General features: G+C 42.5%; 1 protein-coding gene across 1 annotated transcript in view; it reads left to right on the top strand.

Moving 5' to 3' along the window:
• Window positions 1-16,599, top strand: part of LOC137403575 (ATP-binding cassette sub-family F member 3-like) — a 51,457-nt gene that overhangs the window by 31,007 nt on the left and 3,851 nt on the right. Inside the window, exons 9-13 of the mRNA XM_068089537.1 lie at window positions 347-477; window positions 6,872-7,022; window positions 8,024-8,100; window positions 8,269-8,313; window positions 9,329-9,461. Of these exons, the coding sequence (XP_067945638.1) occupies window positions 347-477; window positions 6,872-7,022; window positions 8,024-8,100; window positions 8,269-8,313; window positions 9,329-9,461 (537 nt within the window). The remainder of the gene's footprint in view (window positions 1-346; window positions 478-6,871; window positions 7,023-8,023; window positions 8,101-8,268; window positions 8,314-9,328; window positions 9,462-16,599) is intronic.

Here is a 16,599-nt window from a genome sequence, read left to right as displayed (position 1 = left end):
TTTTTCATAAGTTTAGTCTAGCTAGGAGGTCAAAGATATTGACCTATATTGACCTAAGGATATAAGTCAAAAATATTTCAAGTCAATATTGTCTGGTGACACGATGTGTTTCAATAGAGTATGAATTTGCGTCAAGTGGCAGGAGTCGCTAAGGGTTTATCAAGCTTTCAATATTTGCGTCTATATTAGTAAACATAATCAGGTGAAATCGATTTGGGAGTTTTTAAATTCTGCAAATCACAGACTCACAAAAAGGCTCATTCCTATTGGTTCAATAGATTTATGGAAGACAATCACTTTTTGTGGCCGTTTTCTATGTTTACCCAGAATTAAACACTGTTCATAGCCTGATCTCCTTCTGCTTGATGAACCGACAAACATGTTGGACATGAAGGCTATTATCTGGCTAGAGAATTACCTCCAAGATTGGCCAACGACATTACTGGTTGTTTCCCACGACAGATCTTTCCTTAACAGGTCAGTCATGTTTGCAGCAAGCCTCACCGCTTACCTCTCTGTAAAGCGCATCATTTATATGATATATAATGCATTATTGGCAATAATTTCATTTCAAAAATATAAATGTTCTTCAAATAATGCCATACAACAATAGTAAAAAAGAGAAAAAAAGAAAAAAAGGGCAACAGTTAGCCATTAAAATCGAATAAAAAGTTTGACAAATAGTGTTTAAATGCCTTTCTCCACTAAGAGAATGGATATTAGATGGAAGGTTGTTAAAGCAGCCGCAATGATATTTTCAAAATAGTTGTTAGTGGTTATATGCAATTTGTTCCTATCACGTAAGTTGAAATGAGTTGAGAACCTGTAACTGTCATGTAAAAAACGAGGACACAAACCATGAAAAATCTTGAAACCTTGAATTGAAGTAAAATAAACATTTAGTATAGGCAGAGTGAGAAGATGCAAAGATTTGGAAAAATCACTCGTTGGAATAATATATGTATATGCAGGAATATGATGTAGATTTGCAATCAGTCGAAATGCTCTCTTTTGCAACAAAAGTAAATCATTTGTGACATATTTTGGAGCTAGATTATGATAAATGTCGATACCATAAATAATATGGCAAAATATAAACTGATAATAAAATGCAATAGCAGATTTTGAGTTGAAACTTTATATATATTTATATATATAAATTATATATATCATATCATAAGATATATATAAATAAATACAATAGATATATCATATATATATATATTTATATATTTATATATATATATATATATATATATACAGGACAGATAGCGCAGTTGGTACGGTATCGGGACCGTGATCATTAGGCCCTCGGGTCAAACCCCCACATCTGCACTTTTCTGGTGGTCCTTAGACAAGACCCTTGCTTGTATAACGTCTACAACCTCTATGATGAGTGCAATAACTAAAGCCATGCCGGCTCGGACGTCGCCCGGTCAAACAAGGTCCGCACTGCCTGTAGCTGAACCAGGACAAGGCAGTGAAAAATAGGCTACTGGTTCAAAACGGATGAAATGGACTCTGACTGATAACACGGACCTCATGCAGTGCTACGTTATGAGTGTACTTTAGGAGCTATATGGGAAGGATGCAGCAACTGTGGATAAACATGCGCCCTGAATTGCCGCTAACCGCTAAGCAACTTGTAGCTCAGAGGAGTAACATAATCAAGCAGTTATGTTGAAGGTCAAGTGTTTCTATCGTATGGTCTATGTTGGAGAACGCCTGGCTTTCTATTCGTATCAAATAATTGTCATAGAGGTACATTTCCTATAAGTAATAATACATAATGACATTAATCAAGTGAAGTGTGTGGCCTTATGATGTAAATTTCTTTTGTAGGTTCCTAGCATTTTATTTTATAGACAAAAGCTGTTAAACATATCTTATACTTTGTTGGATTTCAGTTTTTCTTCATAAGTTTTCTGATGCCACGGTTTAAAAAATACTCAAAGTTGTTTAGCGAAACCTTTCTTTAACGATTTCCATAGCATTTTGGGTCTACTGGCTGGTTATCCTATGTGTCTGTAGTCTGTAGCGTTGATTCAGAACACCATTTGCAACTGTTGAAAATTTAAAATGTTTTATTTTTTTCTGAAGATGATTTCAAACTTAGCCCATTATGCAGAGGTTTGGTGCCCAAAATAATAACAATTTCAAGTTGTAACCTTATGACAAATTTTTATCACATATACTGATATTTATAGAATGATTTACTCATTTTTTTCTTGAATAAGTAGTCTTCCTTCAAAAACATCAATAAATTAGGAAATCGAAAAAGCCAAAAACTCATATCTCACTTTTTCCTCTTATTCTGGCTTTTGGATGTGTTTTTATTAAGTGTAGTGTTCAGCCTACCCTCACTCCTGATAATTCCCGGAAGCTTCCGTTGCCCAGTACCGTTAGCTCTACTCCACTCAAGTACAAACTTGATATGAATGATTCAAAGGAACGGAACACTGGAACGTAGCCACGGTTAGACCCAGTATTGCATCGTACCTCCGTTTCCATCCGACTGGCAATCTATAGAAATAGAGGTCTTGCTGACTTTCTTAAATTTGGACAGATGTTGATTTAGTTCTGACTTGTGAACACACCATCTTATCCACAAAAACCATAAGATGGTTTTTGTAAACCATCTTATTTTATCACCAGGGATTCAGGGGTTTTTGGTAGAGGAGTAATTTTGTGCTGGCTGATCTTTAGAACTTGACGTGCCTTCAAACAATACCCTATGACACAGACAGTGCAATGTGTTGACATTACACCTTGCCTGGATAATTACCTTATGCACTGAGGTCTCAATGCAAATGTTTGCCCTGTCAAACCATAGAAATGAAATCTCGATTGATTGTTTAACCAAAAAAGACATTTAACCGTTAATGGATGACACACAAAGCTGTGCATTGTTGAACATCTGGTTGGTGTATGGAGTCAGGTTACAAATGGACATATGAATCTACTGCTGTAATGTTATCTATAGCCGGTTTTAGTTTAGCTGATGATGTAGTGTCGTGTCGCATCAGATACTTACCTCTAGTTCTCTGCACTCACAGATGTTCGAGGGACAGCTGGAGGAGCCAGTAACTGGTAAAATCACACACGAAAGAGTTATCCATGCCAATATCAAATTATCCATTCTGGCCACGTAACCTCACATAGTATCCATGTTTCCTATCATATTTTGCAAAATGTTGCCAAAGCATTAATTATTACAGCTGTGAATAAATGGTTTGCCAATATTCACTGCTGGACACACTCATGCAGTAATTTCTGGAATTTATTGCTTCGAGGTTCTATATAAAATATATAAGACTAGTTGTCATATGTGTATATAATGCAAGCTTTGTTTAGCTAAGTCTCTTATAATAGATAAGAGACTTAGCTAAACAATTTTATCGCTTGAAGTAGGAAAACCCACCTATTCTGGAAAAGTGGATTTAGTTACACAGGTTCCTGTAGTGTTGTTGTTATTTAAACATTATACCCAGTCACTGTGCTTGTTGATGTTCGGTATTGGCTAGCATTCTCTCATTTTATTTGCTGGATGGGTTTAAAAGATGTGTTTTACTCTATAGAAGGGTATCTTTTTACTATAATCACCCATGTTTTATGAAGGTCACATGGTTATCATGTAACACTTTTATCACAGAATTTTACTAGTGTCGGCCAAACAGCAGCTAGTAGCACTCTCGGCACGACTGAAGCGGTACACCAAAGAGAGGGATAGCAAGAGAATGAACAAACTGTTCATCAATAATCCATCTAGAGTGTATTCCCAGTTCAAAGGTGAACTGCAGAGGCCAATGTCTGAGCCTCCCCGATCTAGCACTTCAAAGTTCTGGAAGGACATCTGGGAGAAAGAGACTACTCATAACACCACTGCAAATTGGCTGAAGAGGCTTAAAGAGAGCCATCAACACACTGGCTCAGCAAGGACTCACCATTAGCAAAGAGGACATCAAGTGCAGAGTGCAGCGTATGAAGAACTGGGCAGCACCTGGCCATGACATGATTCAAGCCTTCTGGTTAAAGAAATTGACATCACTTCACACTAGAATGGCTAAGCAGATGGAATGCCTAATAGAACAAGGTGACCATCCAGAATGGCTGACCAAAGGACGAACTGTACTTCTAATAAAAGATCCAAAGCAGGGGCCGATTCCCAAAAACTATCGACCAATAACGTGCTTGCCCACCACTTGGAAACTGCTCTCAGGAATAGTTACAGACAAACTGGAAGAGCACATCAGTCACTATATGACCAGTGCTCAGAAAGGAATTGGGCGCAACACCCGAGGAGCTAAACATCAGTTACTGGTGGATCGGACGGTCTGTCAAGACAGCAGGAGAAGGCAAACTAATCTTGCCATGGCTTGGATTGACTACAAAAAGGCCTATGACTCAATTCCCCATAGTTGGATACTTGAGTGCCTCAGTATGTACAATGTTCACCCTGCTCTTGTGGCATTCATCAAGATGTCAATGACCAAATGGAAGACAGAACTGGAGGCTAATGGCAAAAAGCTGGCGAGTGTACAAATTAAGCGAGGCATCTATCAAGGTGACTCCTTATCACCGCTGCTCTTCTGCATATGCCTAAACCCTCTAAGCAATATGCTGGAGGAGACTCAATATGGGTACCAGTTTAAGAGTGGCACCAAGATAAACCACCTCTTCTACATGGATGACATCAAGCTGTACGCTAACAAAGAAAGGGACATTGATTCGCTAATACACCTCACTCAGGTATACAGCAAGGACATCGGAATGAGCTTCGGTATTGAGAAATGTGGAAGGCTAATTCTTAAGAAAGGCCATTCTATGCTCACAGATGGCCTAAGAATGCCAAATGGTACCATCAAAGATATAAAAGAAGGGTGCAAGTACTTGGGGATTATGCAAAGCAACATCAACCACGAAGCCGAGGTACGTCACAAAGCCATTACCGAATACAAGAAACGCCTTGGGCAGGTCTTACGGAGCCAGCTCAATGCCAAGAACCAAATCATGGCAATAAATACCTACGCACTGCCAGTAATAAGATATCCAGCAGGCATAATAAAGTGGACTGAGGAAGCCATCAAAGAAACAGATATAGCAACTCGTAAACTGCTGACCATGCATGGAGCACTCCACCCAAAATCTGATACTACTAGATTGTATCTTGATAGGAAAGATGGCGGTAGGGGACTCAAAAGTGTACAGCAGACAGTGAAAAAGGAGGAGCAAAGCATCAAAGCATATGCAGCCTCCATGGCCATCTCAGATAAGTTGCTAGCTGAATTTCAATCGGCTGCTCTTACAACGGACCTACGCCCTGATGATGAGGAAATTGACTGGCACACGAAACCTCTTCATGGTGCTTACCACCAACAAATATCTAAGGTTGGTGATCTTCACCAGACATATATGTGGCTGAACAAAGGAAACCTAACGGCCAATACAGAGTCGCTAATCATGGCAGCCCAGGAGCAAGTGCTCCCAACAAGGCAACTCCAAACAAAAATCTATCACACTAGAGACGATCGTAGATGCAGACTGCAAAGATGCACATGAGACCATCCAACACATCATCAGTGGATGCAGGCAGCTAGCAGGGAATGCATACACTGAGCGGCATAATCATGTCGCAGGTATTGTGTATAGAAGTCTATGTGATGAGTATGGCCTTAATAAACCACAACACTGGTGGGAAGCTCCTGGTAAGGTCAATGAAAATGACCGCGCTAAGATCCTCTGGGACTTCTACATCCAAACTGACAAGCATGTCCTAGCAAACCAACCAGATATAGTGGTGGTAGACAAGGAGAACAAGAGGGCTACTATAATAGATATAGCAGTACCCAATGACTACAATATAGCCAGCAAAGAAAAAGAAAAGGTAGAGAAATATCTCCCTCTTGGAGAAGAAATTGAAAAATGCTGGAATGTAAGAACAACTGTAATCCCAGTAATCATTGGGGCACTGGGCGCAATAACACCGGCGCATAAAATGTGGCTTGCCCAAATACCAACAACAATCAACTCAGGTGAGTTGCAGAAAAGTGCGCTATTGGGAACAGCTAAGATCTTGAGGCGAGTGCTCAAACTCCGAGGTCTCTGGTAGGAGACCCGAGTTAGAGCAGAATTTACCACCCATACGGGGTATCCGGGGTGAGGAAACATTTTTTTTATATATATATATATATGATATGATATATATGATATATCTATTGTATTTATTTATATATATCTAATGATATGATATATATAATTTATATATATAAATATAGATATAAATATATATAAAGTTTCAACTCAAAATCTGCTATTGCATTTCATTATCAGTTTATATTTTGCCATATTATTTATGGTATCGACATTTATCATAATCTAGCTCCAAAATATATCACAAAGGATTTACTTTTGTTGCAAAAGAGAGCATTTCGACTCATTGCAAATCTACATCATATTCCTGCATATACATATATTATTCCAACGAGTGACTTTTCCAAATCTTTGCATCTTCTCACTCTGCCTATGCTAAATATTTATTTTACTTCAATTCAAGGTTTCAAGATTTTTCATGGTTTGCGTCCTCGTTTTTAAATGACAGTTACAGGTTCTCCTGTTACAGTCCACCTCAGTTACAGTTACAGTCTCACCTGTTACAGTCTCACCTCAGTTACCACAGTTACAGTTCTCCTCTCTTCATTTCTAGCCATTACTAGGAAAAAGCAGACAGTTCTTTAGCAGTCACCCTTGTTCATACCAATAATGCAATCAGTATTGCAGCATTTGACCTATAGAACCGAGTAACAGGGTACTCGGTTACACACTGTGGTCGTCATACATTAGGTCGCTAGGGACTGTGTTGTGTTTGTTACAGCGTGTCCACAGATATCTTCTACCTCACAAATACCCAGTCAATAGAGCACTACAGGGGAAACTATGATAATTTTGAGAAAACGTACGAGGAGCTGACAAGAAATAAAATACGAGAATATGAAGCGCAAACGCAGTTGAGAGAGCATGCTCAGGTAGGTATCATCTGTTTAGACTTGTGATTAGACACCAATAATTTGTTTATACCGTACTTTTCGGACTATTAACCGCACCCCTATATAAGCCGCATCTGCTTTATTTTAAAAAAACCGATAATAAAACAATACATAGGCCGCACCTTTGTATAGGCCGCTGAACTCATGACGGTGCTTTTTTACATGACAGCAACTTTGCTGGTTAAAACGGAACAGTGCCGTTAGGCACTGTTCCGTATTTACCAACGTTTTTTAACCCAGTGCCTAACGGAACAGTACTGTTAGGCATTGTTTGATTTTTTCATTCACCGCTAGAAGCGCACTAACCGGAGATTCCGGTTAATGCACCCTAGCGGTGAAAGAAAACAACCTCAGAATAGCCGCACCCTTATATAAGCCGCATAGCTCAAAACAGAAAAAAGTAGCGGCTATTAGTCTGAAAAGTACGGTAGTTGGAGTTATCCTCTATCACTCATCTTAACTATAATAGGTGGTCTGTTCGTATGTCCATCGCCAAACTAAGAGAGTTAAGAAAAAAGATTGCACCTCACAAGAATGGAATCCAGATATTTGGATTCCAATGCAAGTGTGCTATCACTATGCCACTCAACCACGTTTCCACATTTAAGAATAATTGTGCACTAACTTATTACATCGGACGATCTCTCACGGCGCACGGGACTGCCAGGGTACTACTAGTTCATATATCAGTGGAAAATCTCAAGTGTTTGCAAGAATCCTACCTCCAGTCTGTAAGAACATAATGAAAAGATGTTGGTAGAGTGCAGCAGTGCATATGACTTGTCTGTTAACCAACCTTCAAATAAAGGAAAATCTTTTATTAAGTTAGCGCTTAGAGAAGCTTTTAAAATAAAGTAAATGCTGAACATTAGGGGGTATAGCCTTAGCTCCATTTGTTGTCTAGTACAGAATTGTGATGAGATTGGGTTGGCATGTTGCCTGCCTATTGAATCAGTATATTTAGTTGGTCTCTTTTGTAGAAATTCATAGATAAATTCCGATATAATGCAAAGCGAGCTTCACTGGTGCAGAGCAAAATAAAAATGCTCGAAAAATTGTAAGTACCGTATATCTTTGAATATCTTCCTACTACTGATATCATGATGCTTGTGCTCCAAGACTTCTACAGATATATGCTGCAATATCCGTATGCACTGTATGTTGTATCAGTTTGAATATAAGCAAATGCATTTGAATAAAAGTGACTTGTTGAATTTGGTTGAAGGCCGGAACTGACTCCAGTGGTGAGAGAGAGTGAAGTGACTCTCAGGTGAGTTGAGTTAATATCTTCTCACTTCTTGCTGGTTTACAACAAGTTATTTATGTTATGTATTTAATAAATATGCATGTAAGTTGAGCTAGTTATGTCTGTTGCATATCTAGTTTTCTAGCTAATACGAAAAAGTCTGATATGGGTTCTTGAACTGCGGGTTTCTAGTGAAGCTCACAGCCTACTAATAAATTTGCAGTTTTGTTATTAACGAAATATTCTGCACTTCAATCAAGCTTTTTGGTTATGTCGTGTATATAACTAGGTCTTAACTAGAAAGTGTCTTGTAGTCTGTTTCTGTGCAAAAATCTGCCTAATTTGAGATACAAAAAATTAGTATATGGTACACAAAGGCAGAGTTTAGAATTGTCACAAATAAAATTGTAAATGTGTCAAGGCCTGCGCAAACAATGACTGTGGTATCACAACTCTAATAGCATTCATAACTCTCTAGAATATGCTCTGGTTGTTTTTCAAACGTTGCCATTTCCAGTACATCTAGTAGTTTTTATCCTGCCTGATATTTTAACAGCATTATGAAGCATGCAATGAGTTGATTGGTTTAAAAATGCAAGGTCAAGGTCAGTCCAATGACTTGAGTTAAACATTCAGAGTATCGCACATGTTTCTGATATACATGTAATTAGCATGGGTATCCTCATCTCATTGGCTTATCATGCTAAAGATGTGTCTGATTTTTACATTCTAAACAGGTTTACTGAAAAGACAAGCCTGTCATTGTAATAGTTCTTTATCACTAATAAAAATTGAAACCTATAGTTACAAATTGTGGTGATCGTGTAACTTGATTGGTTCACATGTAACCAATCCAAGCATAGTTAGAAGGCTTGCTAAAGAATGATATAACAATATTATGAATGCTCTAATTGTACAAACAATAGAGTGACAATCATCTAGTGAACACCAGTGCGCTATAGCATCCGGTCTGTCTAGCCACCCGCCCCTCTCTCAGCTGTCTTTCTACTCAGAATTGAGGAATCAATGTATTCTTTAGGTTTCCCGAAACTGAACCATTGCAAGGAACGATATTGCAGCTGGACGAAGCATCGTTTCGATATTCTCCTGAAAGCCCGCATGTCTTCGTGAATGTTGACCTCTCAGCCAATGAAACTTCTCGTATCTGCATTGTAAGTAAGACCTGACCTATTTGACTCTTATCTTCTATCTTCGTAATAATCGCCGTCTTTGCTAAATTCCTTGGAGTTGTCATTCTCTTTATGCTAAATAACGAATTGCCGATTTTACTTACAAAGTAATATATGCCTATTTTAATTCATTTGTGAATTTATAGTATAAATACACAAATGAATTAAAATTGCTTAGATTAATACCAAAATATATATTACCGTATGAAGTTCATACCTAAATATTGCGTTTTGGTATTAATCTATGAAAATTTGAATGCGAGAAAATCTTTTTAAATGCAAAGATTTTGAACTATCACATTTCTTTAAGTAAGTTTCTTGCCCGTGCATTGTATTAAAATATGTAGTCTAACCTTTGTTTATAATAACAATCTCAGGACGAATAAATTTAATACAGTAGTTACAGTGGATGCCACTTAATGTTAACACTTTAGGTAACACCAGAAACTCCAACGATAACTGGTTGATAATATTAACTGAAACAATGAAAATTGCCATTTTATCGTTCATTATGTGTCACAATAATAAACTTAAATAAGTTAAATGATTTTTTTGAAAAACAATAACTTTTGTAACAGACAGTAGAATCGATTATTTATTTAGGAAAATAAATAAACTGCTCTAATAACAAATAATCTTAGTCTGCTGTATGTCTTTTCGCAGCAAATCATTTATAAAGGACTCGTACTCATAATGCAGTTCGAATTCAGAAGATTTATTTTGCGCTCTAATCCGTAACACGTGAAGAGCTTGCCACATTTCCCTACACGTTGGAATGTGCACTGCTTGTTGATCATCCTCTACCTTATTGTCAGTCCTACTTTATTCCCCAGCCTGTGTACCAGCCTTCTTCAGGGCCTACTTTATTTCCCAGCCTGTGTACCAGCCTTCTTCAGGGCCTACTTTGTTTCCCAGCCTGTGTACCAGCCTCCTTCAGGGCCTACTTTATTTCCCAGCCTGTGTACCAGCCTCCTTTAGGGCCTACTTTATTTCCCAGCTTGTGTACCAGCCTTCTTCAGGGCCTACTTTGTTTCCCAGCCTGTGTACCAGCCTCCTTCAGGGCCTACTTTATTTTCCAGCCTGTGTACCAGCCTCCTTCAAGTCCTACTTTATTCCCCAGCCTGTGTACCAGCCTCCTTCAGGGCCTACTTTATTTCCCAGCCTGTGTACCAGCCTCCTTCAGGGCCTACTTTATTTTCCAGCCTGTGTACCAGCCTCCTTCAAGTCCTACTTTATTCCCCAGCCTGTGTACCAGCCTCCTTCAGGGCCTACTTTATTCCCCAGCCTGTGTACCAGCCTCCTTCATGGCCTACTTTATTTCCCAGCCTGTGTACCAGCCTCCTTCAGGGCCTACTTTATTTCCCAGCCTGTGTACCAGCCTCCTTCAGGGCCTACTTTATTCCCCAGCCTGTGTACCAGCCTTCTTCAGGGCCTACTTTATTTCCCAGCCTGTGTACCAGCCTTCTTCAGGGCCTACTTTATTTCCCAGCTTGTGTACCAGCCTCCTTCAGGGCCTACTTTATTTTCCAGCCTGTGTACCAGCCTCCTTTAGGGCCTACTTTATTCCCCAGCCTGTGTACCAGCCTCCTTCAAGTCCTACTTTATTCCCCAGCCTGTGTACCAGCCTCCTTCATGGCCTACTTTATTTCCCAGTCTGTGTACCAGCCTCCTTCAAGTCCTACTTTATTCCCCAGCCTGTGTACCAGCCTCCTTCAGGGCCTACTTTATTTTCCAGCCTGTGTACCAGCCTCCTTCAGGGCCTACTTTATTTCCCAGTCTTTGTACCAGCCTCCTTTAGGGCCTACTTTATTTTCCAGCCTGTGTACCAGCCTCCTTCAGGGCCTACTTTATTTCCCAGTCTGTGTACCAGCCTCCTTTAGGGCCTACTTTATTCCCCAGCCTGTGTACCAGCCTCCTTCAAGTCCTACTTTATTTCCCAGCCTGTGTACCAGCCTCCTTCATGGCCTACTTTATTTCCCAGCCTGTGTACCAGCCTTCTTCAGGGCCTACTTTATTCCCCAGCCTGTGTACCAGCCTCCTTCAGGGCCTACTTTATTTTCCAGCCTGTGTACCAGCCTCCTTCAAGTCCTACTTTATTCCCCAGCCTGTGTACCAGCCTTCTTCAGGGCCTACTTTATTTCCCAGTCTGTGTACCAGCCTCCTTCAGGGCCTACTTTATTTTCTAGCCTGTGTACCAGCCTCCTTCAAGTCCTACTTTATTTCCCAGCCTGTGTACCAGCCTCCTTCAGGGCCTACTTTATTTCCCAGTCTGTGTACCAGCCTCCTTTAGGGCCTACTTTATTCCCCAGCCTGTGTACCAGCCTTCTTCAGGGCCTACTTTATTCCCCAGCCTGTGTACCAGCCTCCTTCAAGTCCTACTTTATTTCCCAGCCTGTGTACCAGCCTCCTTCAGGACCTACTTTATTTCCCAGTCTGTGTACCAGCCTCCTTTAGGGCCTACTTTATTCCCCAGCCTGTGTACCAGCCTTCTTCAGGGCCTACTTTATTCCCCAGCCTGTGTACCAGCCTCCTTCAGGGCCTACTTTATTTCCCAGTCTGTGTACCAGCCTCCTTTAGGGCCTACTTTATTCCCCAGCCTGTGTACCAGCCTTCTTCAGGGCCTACTTTATTCCCCAGCCTGTGTACCAGCCTCCTTCAGGGCCTACTTTATTTTCCAGCCTGTGTACCAGCCTCCTTCAAGTCCTACTTTATTCCCCAGCCTGTGTACCCGCCTTCTTCAGGGCCTACTTTATTTCCCAGTCTGTGTACCAGCCTCCTTTAGGGCCTACTTTATTCCCCAGCCTGTGTACCAGCCTCCTTTAGGGCCTACTTTATTCCCCAGCCTGTGTACCAGCCTTCTTCAGGGCCTACTTTATTTTCCAGCCTGTGTACCAGCCTCCTTCAAGTCCTACTTTATTTCCCAGCCTGTGTACCAGCCTCCTTCAGGGCCTACTGTATTTCCCAGTCTGTGTACCAGCCTCCTTTAGGGCCTACTTTATTCCCCAGCCTGTGTACCAGCCTTCTTCAGGGCCTACTTTATTCCCCAGTCTGTGTACCAGCCTTCTTCAGGGCCTACTTTATTCCCCATCCTGTGTACCAGCCTCCTTCAGGTCCTACTTTATTCCCCAGCCTGTGTACCAGCCTCCTTCAGGGCCTACTTTATTTCCCAGTCTGTGTACCAGCCTCCTTCAGGGCCTACTTTATTTCCCAGTCTGTGTACCAGCCTCCTTTAGGGCCTACTTTATTCCCCAGCCTGTGTACCAGCCTTCTTCAGGGCCTACTTTATTCCCCAGCCTGTGTACCAGCCTCCTTCAGGGCCTACTTTATTTTCCAGTCTGTGTACCAGCCTTCTTCAGGGCCTACTTTATTTCCCAGCCTGTGTACCAGCCTCCTTCAAGTCCTACTTTATTCCCCATCCTGTGTACCAGCCTCCTTCAAGTCCTACTTTATTCCCCAGCCTGTGTACCAGCCTTCTTCAGGGCCTACTTTATTTCCCAGTCTGTGTACCAGCCTCCTTCAGGGCCTACTTTATTTCCCAGTCTGTGTACCAGCCTCCTTTAGGGCCTACTTTATTCCCCAGCCTGTGTACCAGCCTTCTTCAGGGCCTACTTTATTCCCCAGCCTGTGTACCAGCCTTCTTCAGGGCCTACTTTATTTCCCAGTCTGTGTACCAGCCTCCTTCAGGGCCTACTTTATTTCCCAGTCTGTGTACCAGCCTCCTTTAGGGCCTACTTTATTCCCCAGCCTGTGTACCAGCCTTCTTCAGGGCGTACTTTATTCCCCATCCTGTGTACCAGCCTCCTTTAGGGCCTACTTTATTCCCCAGCCTGTGTACCAGCCTCCTTCAGGGCCTACTTTATTTCCCAGCCTGTGTACCAGCCTCCTTCAGGGCTTACTTTATTTTCCAGCCTGTGTACCAGCCTCCTTCAGGGCCTACTTTATTTCCCAGTCTGTGTACCAGCCTCCTTTAGGGCCTACTTTATTCCCCAGCCTGTGTACCAGCCTCCTTCAAGTCCTACTTTATTTCCCAGCCTGTGTACCAGCCTCCTTCAGGGCCTACTTTATTTTCCAGCCTGTGTACCAGCCTCCTTCAAGTCCTACTTTATTCCCCAGCCTGTGTACCAGCCTCCTTCAGGGCCTACTTTATTTCCCAGCCTGTGTACCAGCCTCCTTCAGGGCCTACTTTATTTCCCAGCCTGTGTACCAGCCTCCTTTAGGGCCTACTTTATTTCCCAGCCTGTGTACCAGCCTCCTTTAGGGCCTACTTTATTCCCCAGCCTGTGTACCAGCCTCCTTCAGGGCCTACTTTATTCCACAGCCTGTGTACCAGCCTTCTTCAGGGCCTACTTTATTTCCCAGCCTGTGTACCAGCCTCCTTCAGGGCCTACTTTATTTTCCAGCCTGTGTACCAGCCTCCTTCAAGTCCTACTTTATTCCCCAGCCTGTGTACCAGCCTCCTTCAGGGCCTACTTTATTTCCCAGCCTGTGTACCAGCCTCCTTCAGGGCCTACTTTATTTTCCAGCCTGTGTACCAGCCTCCTTCAAGTCCTACTTTATTCCCCAGCCTGTGTACCAGCCTCCTTCAGGGCCTACTTTATTCCCCAGCTTGTGTACCAGCCTCCTTCATGGCCTACTTTATTTCCCAGCCTGTGTACCAGCCTCCTTCAGGGCCTACTTTATTTCCCAGCCTGTGTACCAGCCTCCTTCAGGGCCTACTTTATTCCCCAGCCTGTGTACCAGCCTTCTTCAGGGCCTACTTTATTTCCCAGCCTGTGTACCAGCCTTCTTCAGGGCCTACTTTATTTCCCAGCTTGTGTACCAGCCTCCTTCAGGGCCTACTTTATTTTCCAGCCTGTGTACCAGCCTCCTTTAGGGCCTACTTTATTCCCCAGCCTGTGTACCAGCCTCCTTCAAGTCCTACTTTATTCCCCAGCCTGTGTACCAGCCTCCTTCATGGCCTACTTTATTTCCCAGTCTGTGTACCAGCCTCCTTCAAGTCCTACTTTATTCCCCAGCCTGTGTACCAGCCTCCTTCAGGGCCTACTTTATTTTCCAGCCTGTGTACCAGCCTCCTTCAGGGCCTACTTTATTTCCCAGTCTGTGTACCAGCCTCCTTTAGGGCCTACTTTATTTTCCAGCCTGTGTACCAGCCTCCTTCAGGGCCTACTTTATTTCCCAGTCTGTGTACCAGCCTCCTTTAGGGCCTACTTTATTCCCCAGCCTGTGTACCAGCCTCCTTCAAGTCCTACTTTATTTCCCAGCCTGTGTACCAGCCTCCTTCATGGCCTACTTTATTTCCCAGCCTGTGTACCAGCCTTCTTCAGGGCCTACTTTATTCCCCAGCCTGTGTACCAGCCTCCTTCAGGGCCTATTTTATTTTCCAGCCTGTGTACCAGCCTCCTTCAAGTCCTACTTTATTCCCCAGCCTGTGTACCAGCCTTCTTCAGGGCCTACTTTATTTCCCAGTCTGTGTACCAGCCTCCTTCAGGGCCTACTTTATTTTCTAGCCTGTGTACCAGCCTCCTTCAAGTCCTACTTTATTTCCCAGCCTGTGTACCAGCCTCCTTCAGGGCCTACTTTATTTCCCAGTCTGTGTACCAGCCTCCTTTAGGGCCTACTTTATTCCCCAGCCTGTGTACCAGCCTTCTTCAGGGCCTACTTTATTCCCCAGCCTGTGTACCAGCCTCCTTCAAGTCCTACTTTATTTCCCAGCCTGTGTACCAGCCTCCTTCAGGACCTACTTTATTTCCCAGTCTGTGTACCAGCCTCCTTTAGGGCCTACTTTATTCCCCAGCCTGTGTACCAGCCTTCTTCAGGGCCTACTTTATTCCCCAGCCTGTGTACCAGCCTCCTTCAGGGCCTACTTTATTTCCCAGTCTGTGTACCAGCCTCCTTTAGGGCCTACTTTATTCCCCAGCCTGTGTACCAGCCTTCTTCAGGGCCTACTTTATTCCCCAGCCTGTGTACCAGCCTTCTTCAGGGCCTACTTTATTTCCCAGCCTGTGTACCAGCCTCCTTCAAGTCCTACTTTATTCCCCATCCTGTGTACCAGCCTCCTTCAAGTCCTACTTTTTTCCCCAGCCTGTGTACCAGCCTTCTTCAGGGCCTACTTTATTTCCCAGTCTGTGTACCAGCCTACTTTATTTCCCAGTCTGTGTACCAGCTTCCTTTAGGGCCTACTTTATTCCCCAGCCTGTGTACCAGCCTTCTTCAGGGCCTACTTTATTCCCCAGCCTGTGTACCAGCCTTCTTCAGGGCCTACTTTATTTCCCAGTCTGTGTACCAGCCTCCTTCAGGGCCTACTTTATTTCCCAGTCTGTGTACCAGCCTCCTTTAGGGCCTACTTTATTCCCCAGCCTGTGTACCAGCCTTCTTCAGGGCGTACTTTATTCCCCATCCTGTGTACCAGCCTCCTTTAGGGCCTACTTTATTCCCCAGCCTGTGTACCAGCCTCCTTCAGGGCCTACTTTATTTCCCAGCCTGTGTACCAGCCTCCTTCAGGGCCTACTTTATTTTCCAGCCTGTGTACCAGCCTCCTTCAGGCTACCTGATTGAAAATGTATGAAATCCCTGGCATCACTGAGCTTACTGTTGTTTAATTCTAAAACTCGATGTTTTGATAGACAAACAGATGGAGCATTCAAGTGGACTAGATTATATTTTAGACAGAGTAGTAAAATATGTAATTTAAGATGTACAGAGTCAATTGATAAACTGTTCTGATAGGCAATCTTGATGAGATAGATGATGCGTAAGTGAAATAGAAACACCTCATTAGAGCTTTTTTCACTTGTAAGGAATGATGAAAGAAAGTTCTTTTGATAAAGGATATTTGAAAGGTGTTATGTACAGTCATACCTCAACATAAGACTGTCCCAACATGAGAGAAATTTGAAACACGAGGTAAATTCCCAGCAAATCTTTGCTTTGAGATTGAGACAAATTCGAGATACGAGCTGATGAGACGGTTCTTGAGGCAGTCGCTGGGTGATTGAGTATGTGAGAGGCCACTTACGAGAACAGCATCGTTCGGACATTCTCGTCATGTCAGTTTGAAAAAGTTGTGAAAAAGTCGGGATGGTTTTTTAAAGGGGAGAACAGATTAATTTGTATTTAGTTA

This window comes from Watersipora subatra, chromosome 9 (assembly GCF_963576615.1).
Source record: "Watersipora subatra chromosome 9, tzWatSuba1.1, whole genome shotgun sequence".
NCBI lineage: Eukaryota > Metazoa > Bryozoa > Gymnolaemata > Cheilostomatida > Watersiporidae > Watersipora > Watersipora subatra.
The sequence above is the reverse complement of the archived record's forward strand: the minus strand, read 5'-3'. Positions and strand labels throughout refer to the sequence as shown.